The sequence below is a fragment of the Lampris incognitus genome, chromosome 9, assembly GCF_029633865.1.
Source record: "Lampris incognitus isolate fLamInc1 chromosome 9, fLamInc1.hap2, whole genome shotgun sequence".
NCBI classification, from domain to species: domain Eukaryota; kingdom Metazoa; phylum Chordata; class Actinopteri; order Lampriformes; family Lampridae; genus Lampris; species Lampris incognitus.
The window spans coordinates 25,698,709-25,716,336 of NC_079219.1; the positions used below are offsets into that span (position 1 = coordinate 25,698,709).

At 42.7% G+C, this 17,628-nt stretch overlaps 1 protein-coding gene across 1 annotated transcript in view; it reads right to left on the bottom strand.

The window, feature by feature from the left end:
* LOC130117622 (intermembrane lipid transfer protein VPS13B-like) overlaps positions 1 to 17,628 on the bottom strand; it is a 457,273-nt gene that overhangs the window by 44,600 nt on the left and 395,045 nt on the right. Inside the window, exons 47-48 of the mRNA XM_056285747.1 lie at positions 7,810 to 7,965; positions 669 to 932 (exon numbers count right to left, since the gene is read on the bottom strand). Coding sequence (XP_056141722.1) covers positions 669 to 932; positions 7,810 to 7,965 — 420 coding nt within the window. The remainder of the gene's footprint in view (positions 1 to 668; positions 933 to 7,809; positions 7,966 to 17,628) is intronic.

Here is a 17,628-nt window from a genome sequence, read left to right on the forward strand (position 1 = left end):
AGAAAGAGAGAGAGAGAGAGAGACGGTGAGACAGAGTGAGGTAGGAAAGAGAGAGAGAAAGAAGAGGAAAGAAGGACACAAGAAAGAGACAGGCGAACAAAAAGACAAAGCCAGCCAACAAATGAGGGAAATACAGAGAATGAAAACCAGAACTGGGAAACAAAGAGAAAGAGAAGCAGTGAGAGTCCAGAGCCCATCCACCAGTGTGAAAGTGCCTTCAAAGCCTTTCCCTGTGCCCACATATCAGCCAGTGTTTCCTGTCTCTGGTTAGTCTTGTTATGAGAACATATAAACTGTATTTTCTGCCTCTCAACATCTCTGGGTTATTGGTTGGGGAGTTGAGGGCCTTTGAAGGCCTATCTGACAAAGCGATCTCGACGTGCTTTCTACCGGAGTAGCAGTATAGGAAGCTCTGCCACTGTGGCCACCCAAGAGACTGGGGAGAAGCAAGAGGATCTGGTCGCTGTTGGTGGTCCATTCATCAGGTCCAAACATAGACGTTGTGTTCGTATGGTGTGGTATGTGTGTGCATGTGCCTATCCCTTTCTGTCTGTCCATCTGGCCCACATAAGCATTGCTCATTTTGCAGATGTCTATTGTGATGCTGTAACATGGTCGCTACTTTCTACAAGTGTAGCTCATCGCCCCAGGTGAGCTGGCTACCATACCTGTACCACAGAACTGCTGATGCCCTCCTTTCTCTCCAGACGCACATCCTGGGACCAGTCCTCGTCTCCCCGCGCCCTCACGCACAGCTCCGTCATCTCTGCGTCCTCCAGGACATAGGAGGGCAGCTTGGCCCCTGCCTCCAGGCAGTCACAGTGCTCCTTGACCACAGTCTGGCTGTCTGGCCCCACATAATGCTGCACCACCCGCAGCTCAATGTCCTGAGACAGGTAGCTGCACATCACCTGCCGCCCACAGATGATTATCTGAGTGGACAGACAGTCAGACGGACAGACAGGCAAGCAGACAGATAAAAAGACAGAAACAGACAGGCAGACAGACAGAAGACACACACACACACACACACACACAAACACAGTTTTAGAGAGAGGATAGGAGGGGAAAGGGTGAGCAGGATATCCAAGCAAAGTTTTATCTCCATGTGTGTAATCACTGGGTAACAATCAATCAATAGGTTTTCACTGAAAAAATAACTTTTTTTAATTTCTTTTTTTGGCTATACCAGACAGAGCATTTCATCACAACTAATGTCAAAAAACATTTTGACAACTTTCGCCCTTCGTCTACAGAAAGACAAAGGGGAAAAAATACTGGGGAAAAAAAGTTGATTGTTACTTAAAGGAAACTGTTGTTGATCAGGGTTTTTTTTTCTCTCCTTCCTCATTAGGCAATGTGTGTGTATGTGTAATGACCTGTACCTTTATGTCTGTCTTTGATAATAACAAGCAAGACCTCTTGTTCTGTACTTTATGTGTTTGTACTTTAATTTTGAAATGCTGTTAAAAATAACAAGTGTACAAAACATTTTGATGAGAAAAAGGAGCAACATTGAGTCAGTGAGAGGCTTGTTGAGTTTAAACAAGTAGGAAGGAGAACCAGGAGTTGGGATGTGGTTCATGTTTTTTTTTTTAATCATGAGGGTTATCTTACTCCCTAAAGTCATCCAAAATTATGAGGTCAGTGGTCCAGGATTATACATCATATGTTATAGTAGTTTAAATATTTAAAACAGTATGCTTAACTTTCCCCTAGTGTCCCAGGGCCTGTCTATTCAGTAAGCCTTCCTCTTGTCTTGATTTTTATCACATACTTGATTATAAAGCCTGACTGCTTCGCCAATGCCTGATGTTTTTCTAAATTCACTGTCTTTCACTCCATATAACAAAGACGGACCCAGCCCGCTGGCAGGGCCCTTTCTTTTCTGTACCATCCATACACACAATACGCATGTGAATGATGTGCAGATTGTATGTGAAATGAGTATATAAACAATGCAAGCATGCATGCACATGCACACACACACACACACACACACACATGCGCACCCCCTCCATACAAGTATAGCCAAGCCACAGCCAAGAGGGAGCTCTTACATTGGGCTGACACAACTAATTGAGCTCAGAATTGATTGCCTCTATCACCCTTTGTGACTTACTATACGTGTGTAAGTGTTTGTGTGTGTGTGCACGAGCTTGTGTGTGTTCTGGATATAGTAGTAATGGTGAGCTTTGGGAGGGTGGCCGACTATTTAGGTTGCCTCTTCCGATTCTCAAATATTTCTTAATTTCCACTCACAGGTTCTCACATCACCAGCTACAGCTCAAATGCAGACTTTCTCTCGCTGAACATGTGTTCTCCTCCTCTCCTCCTTTTACATGCTTACATAGGAGCGTAGACCTCTAAGGTGATAAAGTTGATTTGAGTCTTTTGGAGCACATTAGACCCATTTGATTTATTTTGTCTATGGAAAAATGAACGAGACTTTTGCATCCCATTTGCCAATCAAAATGTGCCATTTGTCTTAAAATGTGTTTAATATGCGACCCGACTTCGGATAAGCGGCTTGGATAATGGATGAATGGATGCTGAATATGGTATAGATGATACATGGTGCAGCCATTCTAAGTTCTTCTTCTTCTTCTTTCAGCTTGTTCCCTGTTTCTCAGGGGTCACCACAGTGGATTGAACAGTTTTCACCAGTACTCTGTGAGGGCACAGCACCAATAGCGGCCGTTGTTAACCCGGACCTCAGTCAATCCTATTCCCGCAGCCATTCTATGTTAATATTACTTAATATGTTTTCAAAAGACATTATGCTAATAGTCATGGTGTAGATGACAAATCGGTTTTTGGCTGGACTGGACCAGTGGGAGAAGGAGAAGGAGAAGGGGAAGGCATGTCCAGAGGCAGTGGGAGAGGAGGAAGGGTAGGAGTGTGGAGGGGAGAGTTGGAAATTTGAATGTTGGCACTATGACTGGTAAAGGGAGAGAGCTGGCTGATATGACGGAGAGAAGAAAGGTAGATATACTGTGTGTGCAAGACACCAGTTGGATGGGGAGTAAGGCCAGCAGCATTGGAGGTGGGTTAAAACTTTTCTAACATGGTGTGGATGGGAGGAGAAATGGGGTAGGTGTAATCAAGAATATGTCAAGTGTGTTGGAGGTGAAGAGAGTGTCGGACAGAGTGATGAGTATGAAGCTGGAAATCAAAGGTGCAATGATGAATGTTGTCAGTGCATATACCCTGCAAGTTGGGTGTGAAATGGAAGAGAAAGAAGAATTCTGGAGTGAGTTGGATGAAGCGGTGGAGAGTGTACCAAAGGAGGAGAGAGTGCTGATTGCAGCGGACTTCAATGCGCATGTTGGTGAAGGGAACAGAGGTGATGAGGAGGTGATGGGTAGGTATGGTGTTAAGGAGAGGAATGTGGAAAGACAGATGGTAGGGGATTTTGTGAAAAGGATGGAAATGGCTGTGGTGAATACATATTTCATGAAGAGGGAGGAACACAGGGTGCTGCATAAGAGTGGAGGAATGTGCACACAAGTGGACTATATGATATGTAGGAGATGCAATCGGAAAGAGATTGGAGACTGCAAGGTGGTGACAGGGGAGAACATAGCTAGGCAGCATCAGATGGTGGTCTGTAGGATGACTTTGGAGACCAAGAAGAGGAAGAGAGTGAAGGCAGAGCCCAAGATCAAATGGTGGAAGTTGAAGAAGGAAGACTGTTGTTTGGAGTTCAGGGAGGAGTTAAGACAGGCACTGGGTGGTAGTGAAGAGTTGCCGGATGGCTGGGCAACCACTGCAGAAATAGTGAGGAAGACAGCTAGTAAGGTACGTGATGTTATCATCTGGACAGAGGAAGGAAGACAAGGAGAGTTGGTGGTGGAATGAGGAAGTACAGCAAATTATACAGAGGAAGAGGTTGGCCAAGAAGAAGTGGGATAGTCAGAGAGATGAAGAAAGTAGATAGGAGTACAAGGAGATGCAGTGTAAAGTGAAGAGAGAGGTGGCAAAGGCAAAGGAAAAGGTGTATGGTGAGTTGTATGAAAGGATAGACACTAAGGAAGGAGAAAAGCACTTGCACCAATTGGCTAAACAGAGGGAGCAAGCTGGGAAGGATGTGCAGCAGGTTAGGGTGATGAAGGATAGAGATGGAAATTACTGAAAAGTGAGGAGAGTGTGTTGGAAGGAGTACTTTGAGGGGCCGATGAATGAAAAAAATGAGAGCAAGAAGGTTGGATGATATGGGGGTAGTGAATCACGAAGTGCGGTGGATTAGCAAGGATGAAATAAGGGCTCTATGGTGAAGATGAAGAGTGGAAAAGCGATTGGTCCAGATAAAATACCTGTGGAGGCATGTTTAAGAGAGATGGCAGTGAAGTTTTTAACAAGATTGCTTAACACAATCTTAGAAAGTGAGAGGATGCCCGAGGAAAGGAGAAGTGTACTGGCACTGATTTTCAGGAATAAACGTGATATGCAGAGCTGTAGTAGCTACAGAGTTAGAAAGATGATCAACCACACCATGAAGTTATGGGATAGAGTAGTGGAAGTTAGGTTAAGAGGAGAGGTGATGATTAGCGAGCAGCAGTATGGTTTCCTGCCAGGAAAGAGCACTACAGATACAATGTTTGCTTTGAGAATATTGATGTAGTTTAAATAATTGGCGTCAATTGTTCAAAGAAACAGGGAGTGTGGAAGAGTGGTGAAGAAGAGAGTACAGTCAGGGTAGAGTGGGTGGAGAAGAGTGTCAGGAGTGATTTGTGACAGAAGGGTGCCAGCAAGAATGAAAGGGAAGGTTTACATGATGACAGTGAGACCAGTATGGTTTGGATACGGTGGCACCGATGAAAAGACAGGAGTCGGAGCTGGAGGTGGCAGAGTTGAAGATGATAGATTTTTGTTGGGAGTGACGAAGAAGGACAGGATTAGGAATGAGTATATTAGAGGGACAGCTCAGGTTTGACAGTTTGGAGACAAAGCAAGAGAGGCAAGATTGAGATGGCTTGGACATGTGCAGAGAAGAGATGCTGGGTATATTGGGAGAAGGAGGCTGAAGATGGAGCTGCCAGGTAAGAGGAAAAGAGGAAGGCCAAAGAGGAGGTTTATGGATGTGGTTGGCATGATAGAGGAAGATGAAGAGGACAGGAAGAAATGGAAACGGATGATTCGCTGTGGCGACCCCTAACGGGAGCAGCCGAAAAAAGAAGAAGATGAAGATGACAACGACATTTGGTGCAAAACTGCCCCCATTTCTATGCAAATGAGCCTTATTGCAAAACAGTGAAAATTATTAGCATCTTCAGCATGTTGGTGGTAACTGACGCTCAGACTTTCCAGTGAAAATGGCAGCAGTGGTTGTAGCCAGGTGAAGACATCATCATGCCAGGCATGCTCGTGAGCGGGTTGCCAGGTCTTACAATTCTTGCAATACTTGATGACATCAAGGATGACATTGAGCCTGCCTACTATGTTCTTGGCGCAAAGCCACCATTTATACTTTGCCACATGGATAATTGCAATCAGATACAAAACAAGAGAAAATTGCACTCAGCTGCAAAACTTTATGGGCGTATTTGCACTGTAATATCATTAGCGCAATATCTTTTTTGTACATCGAACCTTGAGACGGGTCATATAGCGGTCTCAAGTGATGCATAATTCATGGTGCTATCAGCGGCCGCAATTTATTATTTGTGAATTCGTCTGTCAATACAGAGTGCGTTAGAAAAACAAGAGCCATCCGCAGACAGAAACAGATTTCAGGGAGTTAACAGGTAACTAGCATAGATAATTATCTATGCTAATAGATACTTCGAAAAAGTATAATTACAATTCAATTAAGTTCTCTTGAATTCCTGCAACTGCCTTTCTAAACTTTTTTTTTTATTATTATTATTCGAACGTAGCTTAACCATGTCAGGTGATATGCTACTTCAGTACACTTTAACAACAAATATTACTGGGACCAGTACAGAAAATTGCAGATGAACATTTAATAATCCAGGAGTTCACATTATGGACACTACTACTGACTATCCTTCTAACAAATTAACCACAATTTAGGTGGTGACCTAGTCTTGTTTCTCTAAAAACTGGCCTGACCAAGACTGTAGTGTGGCTGGCTAAAAGGCTATTTTTTTCTACATGGCCAGTTGTTTTTCCACAATGATGTTCACTCCTCTAAATTCTTCTGTTTACATCTTTACATAGACAGTCAATATATGAAATTAATACTGTCATGATAGCACCTGACGGGAAGAACAGGGGTAGGAACACTTGTTATATAGTGACATTAATTATACTAAGCTTGGAAATGGAAGAACCTCTTCTTTTACTTTTGTTATTGCAACTTCAAATCCCAACAAAATTCATCTCAATAGAAAAATGTCAAATAATTGTGACATAACCTAAAGCAAAACAGTCCAAAAATACTGCTAGAGGTGATTTTTCACATCCTTACAGATTTTTCCATTGATTTAAAATGTAGATGAATCCAGAATCCTATAAAAGAACATCAAAATGACATATCTGTAGGACTGGATGTTAGACACGATAGGTACACAAAGAGGAAAAATTGATGAATATGAGCGATAAATGAGACCAAACAATAAGACGATGGCAGAGAACGCAAGCATGGGAGGGAAGGAGAGTCAGGAAGTCACAATACAGGAGAAATAGAGATGTGCATTGAAAGTACTCAGCACTAATCATAAAAGTACATCTTTCTACTCTTAACAGATGAATCCATAGGCGGCCATCTCTTCCAATGAAAAATCTGTGTGTATGCCCTGTGTGCAGACAGCATGAGTAGGAGTCTTTACATGGGGGTGTGCATTTCAGCAGCCGTCAACATGAGAAAGCAGCACGAACAATAAAGAGGCTATCATGACAAAAACACAACTGATAGATAGAGGAGAACACAAGTATGTGTGACACTAAGAAAATGAACCCCCTGCCCCAAAAACATAACAAGATGAGGTATTCTAATGCCGGCATGAGCCGAGCTCCTCTGTAGATGAAGCCGCCATTCCAGTCTGAGGCTTTGTGTTGTGAATTGAATGTGACCAACACTCATACCCTATCATTGGTTCCCAATGGGAACAAGATGTTAACCAAGACTGGAACAGACTGAGTGAGGAATGTGAGAAGGCCGAGTCTGTTTTGTCTGGAAGATGAAGGTCAGACGTGTGTGACACTTGACAATGTTTACATAACAAAGTGTCACCGCACTCATCCTGTGGCACTTCTGCCTTCACAGGAATGAGGGCCCTGACTTGTATTTTCGGGGACATTTCAACCATGATTCACTAGAATTCTTTCCACTTTTATACAGAGGCAGGCCTGGTCTGTTTATAAAGCTTTGTTCATTAATATAAATTATTTTTACTCTGAGGCAAAACATTTCCTGTATTCTTTGTGCAAAGGGGGAAAATGACTCCTTGGATTGCTTAAGGCTTACAAACTTTTGTTCAATGGTAGTAAATAGACACTTGAATACAAAACAGAGCAGAGTGTGTTCTGACAAGGAATGTCTAACATTGAATTCTTTCTAAGCTGTAATATAAGACAAACATAATGCAGATGGGGAAACAGCATTGGACATAGCATTTTAAGAATAGGCATGGAGCAGTCGCTCTGTATATTGGGTTCAATCCCCTGAGGGATGATTGTATGAAACAGGCCAATGGCGTGTTCATGGTGCCCAAATTGTGCACCCACAGACATTACTGCTTTAACCCATTCACTCCACTCTTACTTTACCTTAATTCTGATCAAACTCATAATGACATGATGAAATAGGATCATCACTCTGATCCTATCTCCCTAAGCCCATACCTGTTTCTGGACTCTATTGAGCTGCAGCACCTTGATGATGAGGGAGGCTGTACGCCCTTTGTACTGGATGGTCCTCAGAAGGGTCCCTACGTTGTCCACGCTGAAGGCCTCCGACCAGCGCCAGTTCCCCCAGCCCTCTATGCAGATGTGCAGCAGCTGCAGAAACGGAAGAGGCACAATAGACATAGACAAACACACACACACACACACACACACACACACACACACACACACACACACACACACACACACACACACACACACACACACACACAAAGAAGAGACCAGACACCAGAAGTTAGTCACTGTGTCTCTTATTTATGACAGAGAAAAAGGCGGGTAAATAATGAGAGTCTTTGTTTAGAAGATTTGGTTGTGGAGAGAAATGCCAGAGTTCCTGTTTACTGGTCCTGCTGAACAGGCTCAGGACAGCCGACTGCTGTTGGAAGTAAAGATGGTGGGTCACACACAATAAACTGGCTGGTGGTAAACAGCTGATGTTGAACCTCATTACTGTTGTGTGCGTGTGTGTGTGTGTGTGTGTGTGTGTGTGTGTGTGTGTGTGTGTGTGTGTGTGTGTGTGTGTGTGTGTGTGTGTGTGTGAGAGAGAGAGAGAGCATATGTGTGCGTGTGTGTGAGCATGTGTGTGGCAGGCTCTGTTTTCTGCAAGTCTAAATAAGAGGCAGATAGTTTGGCTCTGAACCATTCCAGCTTCTTATCCATCACTTCAGAGCAGACCAGATCAATATGCGGGGTTGGAGCAAAATACAAGTAACAGGAGCATAATGTTCAGACACCGCTATTATATTTTGATAGACAAACATTGATCATTGTAGCCATTACAGAAGTCTACCCACCCTGCATCTAGTCTCTATTCACGTTGCAGGGATAAACAATTCCTCGTGGTAAGAGGTAACATTCTGCCAGCAGTGCAGCAAATATATTGAAAGGATTGTCGAAATTCCTATGGTAGCTATATGTCTGTAAAAGTAGACCATAGGTGGCACTATTAAGAGACTTTGAGAAGCGTGGCTTCCTGAAAATTATCACTGAAAAAAATAAATCTTTAACAAAATCATGTTTTGTTTTTTGTTTTTTTGGGAAGTAACTACTGACAAACATTAAAACTCACTGCTACTAGCTTAAACTTCCACTTAAACAACAGGAAGAAAAAGCAGGAGGTTCTCAAACAGGGATGGAAATGAAAGGGGCCTGATGTGTACCTAAATGAACACCTCACCAAGAAAAATATGGACATTGCAAGGACAGCAAGCATAATAGAGAGTCAGAGCAAGATCCAGGCGACATGAACAGCAGGCTGCAGAATATTCATTAAGCAGAATGGATCAACACCAGAGGCAGCTAGAGTGCTTATCATACGGGACATAAATGAACTGGACAAGGGTTTTTTTCCCCCTTTGAATTTTTCCCCCTTTTTCTCTCCAGTTATACTTGGCCATTGTACTTGGTATGAGGAAGTTGGGAGTTGCAGAGAAGTATGTAGGAGTGGTGCAGGATATGTATGAGGGAAGTGTGACAATGGTGAGGCGTGCGGTTGGAGTGACAGATGGGTTCAAGGTGGAGGTGGGATTACATCAAGGATCGGCTCTGAGCCCTTTCTTGTTTGCAATGGTGATGGAAAGGTTGACGGACGAGATCAGGCAGGAGTCTCCATGGACTATGATGTTTGTGGATGACATTGTGATCTGTAGCAAGAGTAGGTTGCAGGTGGAGGAGAGCCTGGAGAGGTGGAGGTATTCACTGGAGAAAAGAGGAATGCAAGCCAGTAGGAGCAAGATGGAATACATATGCGCAAATAAGAGGGAGGACAGCGGAATGGTGAGGATGCAAGGAGTAGAGGTGACGAAGGCGTATGAGTTTAAATACTCGAGGTCAACTGTACAAAGTAACAGGGAGTTCAGAAGAGAGGTGAAGAAGAGAGTGCAAGCAGAGTGGAGTGGGTGGAGAAGAGTGTCGGGAGTGATTTGCGACAGAAGGGTACCAGTAAGAGTTAAAGGGAAGGTTTACAAAATGGTTGTGAGACCAGCTATGTTATATGGTTTGGAGACAGTGGCACTGACAAAAAGAGGAGGCAGAGGAGGCAACTGTACCCGGCCAAGTACCCCACTCTTCCGAGCCGTCCCGGTCGCTGCTCCATCCCCTTTGCTGATCTGAGGAGGGCTGCAGACTACCGCATGCCTCCTCCGATACATGTGGAGTCAAAAGCCGCTTCTTTTCAATTGACAGTGAGGAGTTTCACCAGGGGGACCTAGTGTGTGGGAGGATCACGCTATTCCCCCCAGTCCCCTCTCCCCCCCGAACAGGCACCTCAACTAACCAGAGGAGGCGCTAGTGCAGTGACCAGAACACATACCCACATCCGGCTTCCCACCCGCAGACATGGCCAATTGTGTCTGTAGGGACGCCCAACCAAGCTGGAGGTAACATGGGGATTCAAACTAGCAACGGAATAGACCGCCACGCTACCCAAACACCCCTGAACTGGACAAGTTTGATATATGAAAGCTGAGAGAGCAATCACAACAAGGTTACAGTATGAAAACATGAAGATCAATAGAACAAGGTAAATGAACTCACTAAACACACCCATGTCAAATTCAGATAGAAACCAAGCATCCACAGAATATGAAAAACTGGACTTGAAAACTTTCAAATATACTGAATATAAATCACAAGACACTGAAAATTATATAAACCCTGAGGGCAATTTCTACAAGAACACATACAGACACTGTGAATACTACACAGAGGACCATTTCAAGAGAAATGTAAGAAAAGATGGAACAATATCAATAATTCACTCAATAACAGGAGCCTTAGTTCAAACTTTTCAAAGATCAATCACTGCTTAAGAAAACTGGACAAGAAATTCACAGTCATTGCAATTTCTGAGACTTGGCTTGGTGAAGAACAGACAAACATGGGTGAGATTGAGGGATATGAAATCTTTTTCATTAACAGGATACAAACAAAAGGTGGGGGTGTTGCACATTGATGAAAATTCTAAATGTAAATCTGTCAGGAATATGTCATTTGTCTTGGACAATATTATGGAATGCATTACAGTAGAAATGGAGATGGAGAAATCAAAAAATATTTTAATAAACTGCATATACAGAAAACCTGGACCTTGTATAGACACATTTAAGGAAAAGGTACTGGAATTGTATCACAACATAAATAATAGGGAAATTGTCTTTATGAAACAAGACTGGAATAACGTCTATGTGGAAGATGTAGATGTAGCCCTCTAGTAAAGACAGTGGAACAAAAATATGCTGAGAAACCGCGGCTAAATAAGGGAAAATTAAACGCAATCAAGAGAAACAATCTTTTATATAAAGAATTCTTAAAGGAAAGAACAGCAGAGGCTGAACACACATGTAAGATATATAAAAACATACTAACACGAATTATCAGAAGCAGCAAAAAGGAATAATACAGTAAATTACTGGAGAAAAAAACCCCATTAAAAATACATTAAAAATATTGAATGCTTCATCCATCCATTATCCAAACTGCTTATCCTGATCTCAGGGTCGCAGGGATGCTGGAGCCTATCCAAGCAGTCATTGGGCGGCAGGCGGGGAGACACCCTGGACAGGTCTTGTGGCCTGTCCAGGGTGTCTTTTTTTTAATATGAATTTATTTCTAGTTTTTCCCCTTATCCCACCTGATTAACCCAATGGCAAATGGCATGAACTCTTGGCGAATAACTCCCCTGGCTCATGTTTCCACAGGAAGTAGGTAGTCGTAACACTAGCTTCCTTCAAACTCACGTTGGCTGCTCTCATTATTTTACACACTGAAGCCTCGCATGGATTGCATTACCCTCAGGCCGCAAAGGAGATGTAGGGAGAACACTTTCGGTTGCTTGGCTGCAGGCGCCTGGATAGGCCAGAGGGGTCGCTGGAGAATGACGAGTCCCCGAACACTACACCGATCTACACCCACTATCCCTCGGGTAAGGGTGGCCTAATGAATGCCTTACCCCGTGGACACTCTGGCCGTGACCGGTTACGGCGAGTCTGGGATACGAACCTCCCAGCCACATGACGAGTGTATTGCAAGAACGGCCGTTTATTCTGCTCGGCCATCAGAGCGGCCAGGGTGTCATTTTTAATAATAATACTATTGAATGGTATTATTAAAAATGGATCCACATATCCACAAGAGTTAAAGGGAAGGTTTACAAGATGGTTGTGAGACCAGCTACTATGTTATATGGTTTGGACACAGTGGCACTGATGAAAAGACAGGAGGTGGCAGAGTTGAAGATGGTAAGATTTTTATTGGGAGTGATGAAAAAGGACAGTGTTAGGAATGATTATATTAGAGGGACAGCTCAGTTTGGACAGTTTGGAGACAAAGCAAGAGAGGCAAGATTGAGATGGTTTGGACATATGTGGAGGAGAGATGCTGGGTATATTGGGAGAAGGATGCTGAATATGGAGCTGCCAGGGAAGAGGAAAAGAGGAAGGCCAAAGAGGAGGTTTATGGATGTGGTGAGGCAGGACATGCAGGTGGCTGGTGTGAAAGAGGAAGATGCAGAGGACAGGAGGAAATGGAAATCGATGATCCGCTGTGGCGACCCCTAACGGGAGCAGCCAAAAGTAGTAGTAGTAGTAGATTATTAAAAATGGAACTGGAAAGGTAGGATATCCCAACCATTTCCTGACAAAAAAATAACACAACCACTACTGATATGGTCTCATCTGCAGATGAGTTCAATAAATTTTTTTGACAGCGTCAGTCCTGGTTTGGCCATGGAGATTGTAAAGACTGGTAGTAGTGATGGTGTAGAAAGTAAAGAAATGTATGTTAAAACAATATTTATAAGAGGGACTGATGAAAAAGGAAATCATTGACACTGTAAAAAAAAACTCAAGAGCAAGAAGTCCACACACTGGGATGGTACTGACATGTCTACAGATAAAAATATTATCGAATGTATAGCAAAACCCCTGACACATCTGTAACCAGTCTCTACAAACCCATGTATTCTTAAGAAAAATGAAAACAGCTGAAGTCATAACAATATATAAAGCTGGAGACAAACATGTAGTCTCAAACTACAGACCTGTTTTCCTGCTTCCAAGGTCCTCTAAAATACTGGAAAAAAAATTCAAACAGGACTAGATGATTTTATCACAAAACATATTGTACTGTATGAACAACAATATGGTTTTAGAGCTAACAGGACAACTTCATTTGCATTGATAAATGTAGAAGAAATCACAAAGGCAATAGAAAACAAAGAGTATGCAGTGTGGGTATTTTGGATTGAAAAAAAAAGCATTTGACACTGTATATTATGAGTTTTTAATAAAAAAGATTACAAAGATATGGTATAAGAGGGATAGCAATATCCTGGTTATCCAGTTACCTAATAGGTACCAGTATCTCAAAATACAAAATTTCAAATCACAACTACTGAAGTTTAGGTGTGAGGTACCCCAGGGCTCAGTGTTAGGGACATTACTGTTCAAATTGTACATAAACAATATATGTGAATTGTCAAAAACCCCAAAAACCATTCTATTCACAGATGATACAAACTTACTCTGCTGTGGAAACAACTTGGAACAACTCTTGGATACAGTGGAAAAGGAATTGCGCTGGATGAAAAATTGGTTTGATGCAAACAAATTAACACTGAAGATAAGCAAAACAACATTTATAATCTTTGGGAATTGATCTACCAACTCAGAAAAGAAACTCATGATAAATGACGTAGAAATCGAAAAAGTATCTGAGATTAAATTTCTCGCAGCATTAGTAAACAACAAATTAAGTTGGGAGACGCACATAAATTAAAGCAAAAAATATCCAAATCCATTGCAATACTGAACAAAGTCAAAGATCAACTTAATCAAGCTTCGCTGTATACATTGTACTGTTCCTCCATTCTCACATACATTACCTACTGTGTTGAAAGTGTGGGGGAACACATTCAAAACAAACACAGATCCAATCTTCAACCTCCAAAAAAGAGCTATACGAATTGTAAATAAAACCACTTACAGAGAATCAACACATCCGCTGTTTATCAAATTAAAAGCACTAAAATTTAAAGAATTGGTTGATTTTTTTTCTTTTTTAGATTTTTCCCCCTTTTACTCCCTAATTGTATCCAGCCAATTACCCCACTCTTCTGAACTGTCCTGGTCACTTCTCCATCCCCTCTGCTGATCCAGGGAGGGCTGCAGACTACCACATGCCTCCTCTGATACATGTGGAGTCACCAGCCGCTTCTTTTCACCTGACAGTGAGGAGTTACACAAGAGGAACATAGTATGTGGGAGGATCATGCTATTCGCCCCAGTTTCCCCTCCCTTCCCCCTGAATAGGCACCCCAACTGACCAGAAGAGGTGCTAGTGCAGCGACCAGGACACATACCCACATCCGGCTTCCCACCCGCAGACATGGCCAATTGTGTCTGTAGGGATGCCCAACCAAGCCGGAGGTAACACGGGGATTTGAACTGCTGATCCCCATGTTAGTAGGCAATGGAATAGACCGCTACGCCACCTGGATGCCCAGATTTGGTTGATTTTAAAACTATTCAAATTGTGTACAGTGTAATAAATCAACAATTACCTATTTGTATCCATGGTTTGTTCCAACTGAGATAAAGTAAACACATTTTGAGAGGAACCTGTATATTCAAAAAACCACCAGTAAGGACAGATGCAAAACATCACTGTGTTACAACCAAGGGAGTTGGTTTGTGGAATAACTACAGTGATGAGCTGAAAACATGTGGTACTTTATCTGAACTAAAAAGACTCTTCAGAAACAAAATATTGAACAGTTATAAGACGGTCCAGTAACCAGTTTTTTTTTTGTTGTCCAAATGGGTTTTGTTTGAGTCGGCTGAGATAGATATCATGGACACTGATGGCTGTAAATCTAACTTTTGTTTTCTATCAGTGCATGGATAGAATAAGGGGGAAGGAATAGAAATTTCTCAACTTCTTGCCTTTTGAACATTGATTGGTATTATTTGAGTTGCTTATTTGTGGCTTATATGTTGCCGATGATTTTATTTGTTTATTTATTTGTTTTTATTGCTTATATGTTTTCTCTAAAATGCTCAATAAAATTGATTTATTGATTAATTGATTGCTAACTTATATCAGGGAAAGAAATGAAACAGAGGTCCAGAAGCAGGGACATTATTCAATCCATCCATTATCCGAACCGCTTATTCTGCTCTCAGGGTCGGGGGGGATGCTGGAACCTATCTCAGCAGTCACTGGGCGGCAGGTGGGGAGACACCCTGGACAGGCCACCAGGCCATCACAGGGCTGACATACACATACAGACATTCATACCTAGGGGCAATCTAGTATGGCTGATTCTCCTGACCTACATGTTTTTGGACTGTGGGAGGAAATCGGACCACCCAGAGGAAACCCACACAGACACGGGGAGAACATGCAAACTCCACACAGAGGATGACCCAGGACGACCCCAAAGGATGGACTTCCCCAGGACTCAAACCCAGAACCTTCTTGCTGTGAGGCGACCGCGCTAACCACTGCGCCACTGTGCTGCCCACGGACATTATTATTATTATTTAAAAATTCATAAATATTTTTCTTTGAACATTTTTGTTATGAATTTTATTTCTGCTCGTTCCATTTCAATACCAACCAACGTAGACAATCCTAGCATACAATAATATGCGCATAACTCGCATAACTGTCCATTTCATTTGGTATCTTGTGTACTGCTAGATACTTGTAATACCAGAGTCATTGAGGTGGAAAAAGCTATAATTGTTTTAATTTTCAACTTGCTATGAATTGTCTATAATGTGTTGGTAAAATAACAAGCACAAAACCGTCAAGACCCATGGTGCACCTGATGTGAGTTGCGAGCGTGTCCCTACTGAGTAACCCTCTCAGGGTGTCCATGAGTTAGTGAGTGACCACAACTTGTGACGCATAGCTCACGGCGGCAGTTGTACTGTGAGGTGTGAAAAAAGTTTATAATAAATATGGGTTTGAGAGCCTCTGTCTACCAGCCACAGCTTATAGGTGCACGCAAACACCCTTTTTCATTCTAAGATGTATGACTGTGATCCTGCTAAACAATAACAAAACAAACTTTTTTTGGGGGGGGGGTTCCCCCTTTTTCTCCTACAATTGTACTTGGCCAATTACCCCACTCTTCTGAGTCGTCCCGGTTGCTGCTCCACCTCTTCTGCTGATCCAGAGAGGGCTGCAGACTACCACATTTCTCCTCCATTACATGTGGAGTCGCCAGGCGCTTCTTTTCACCTGACAGTGAGGAGTTTCGCCAAGGGAATGTAGCACGTGGGAGGATCACACTAGTTCCCGCTCCCCCCTGAGCAGGTGCCCCAATTGACCAGAGGAGGTGCTTGTGCAGTGACCAGGACACATACCCACATCCGGCCTCCCACCCGCAGACATGGCCAACTGTGTCTGTAGGGACGCCTGACCAAGCCGGAGGTAACACGGGATTTGAACTACCCAGATGCCCCAAAAACAAACATCTCTGACTGGTAAAGGCAAATTGACCTCAGGATAAATGAATGTAAATGTGTGTGACGAATGAATGGGATTATTTTAACAAGATGAGGACTTCCTTATTTGTAAGTGCCAGTCCAGCCATTGGGTTAAGCTCATTTTGTTTCATGAAAATCTTGGGAAATTTTAGCTTCCCCATACCTGATGCCCTAGTGCCGACTATGACATACACACAATAAATTATACCCTTGTTTTTTGGGGTGTATTAGCCTAGAGATGTAATGTAGCTACCACCTCCAGTAATCCACAGTCTTAGTTGTATCCCATTATGATATACATGTGAATAGATTATGGTGCGAGTCCTACTTTATGTAGATATTCCCTATTTGTGATTGTTAGTTCTTGTTTCATGCTTCCTGTACAAATAGATACCTAACACTGGCTAAGGCCTTGCTAGCAAATGAGACATTTGCATATTTTAATATTCTTAGGTACAAAGATACTTTTTCATAGATATTGATATGCTTGGCTTATGTTTTCTTCTTTTAAACGCTGTCTTTATTTGGGGAAGGGTTGTTAGGTGCGTACAATAGCAATCTTAGCTAAAAATTATATTTCATAGCTAGCGGGTTCAAACTACAGCTAATAGGCTGGTCAGATATTTTTCTTTGCACACTGCACATCTGCAATACAGTGAGGTCACTCGCAGACTATCTATCCACTTCTCACCACAGGATACTGAGTGCTACATGACAAGGAAATTCATTTGTCAAACAATGTGAGTGTTGTCACGGAATTATGCTCACAATACAGGAGCAGAGTCATAAATATGGAAAGAGGCTGAAATCTTTCTCCCCTCCTGAGGCGGAAAGGCTGACCTTCAACCCAGGTGAACTTTGTGGCAGCCTCACTGCCAACACAACTTCAGACATGACAGAGCGAGAAAAAGGAGGGGGCACAAGCGAGAGAGAGAGAGAGAGAAAGAGAGAGAGAGAGAGAGAGAGAGAGAGAGAGAGAGAGAGAGAGAGAGAGAGAGAGAGAGAGAGAGAGAGAGAGAGAGAGAGAGAGAGAGAGAGAGAGAGAGAGAGAGAGAGAGAGAGAGAGAGAGAGAGAGAGAGAGAGAGAGAGAGAATGACTTAGAAGACAGAGGAGGCAAGAGGGAGGGGTGGAATGACCTCCCTATGGAGTGGCAACAAGAGTGAAACACTGCACAGTGTTTTTGAAGATTTACACTTTGACTTGTCGTTTCAATGTGCCGAACATTTAGGCAATCTGTTAAAAGAAAAACAAATTACCCCT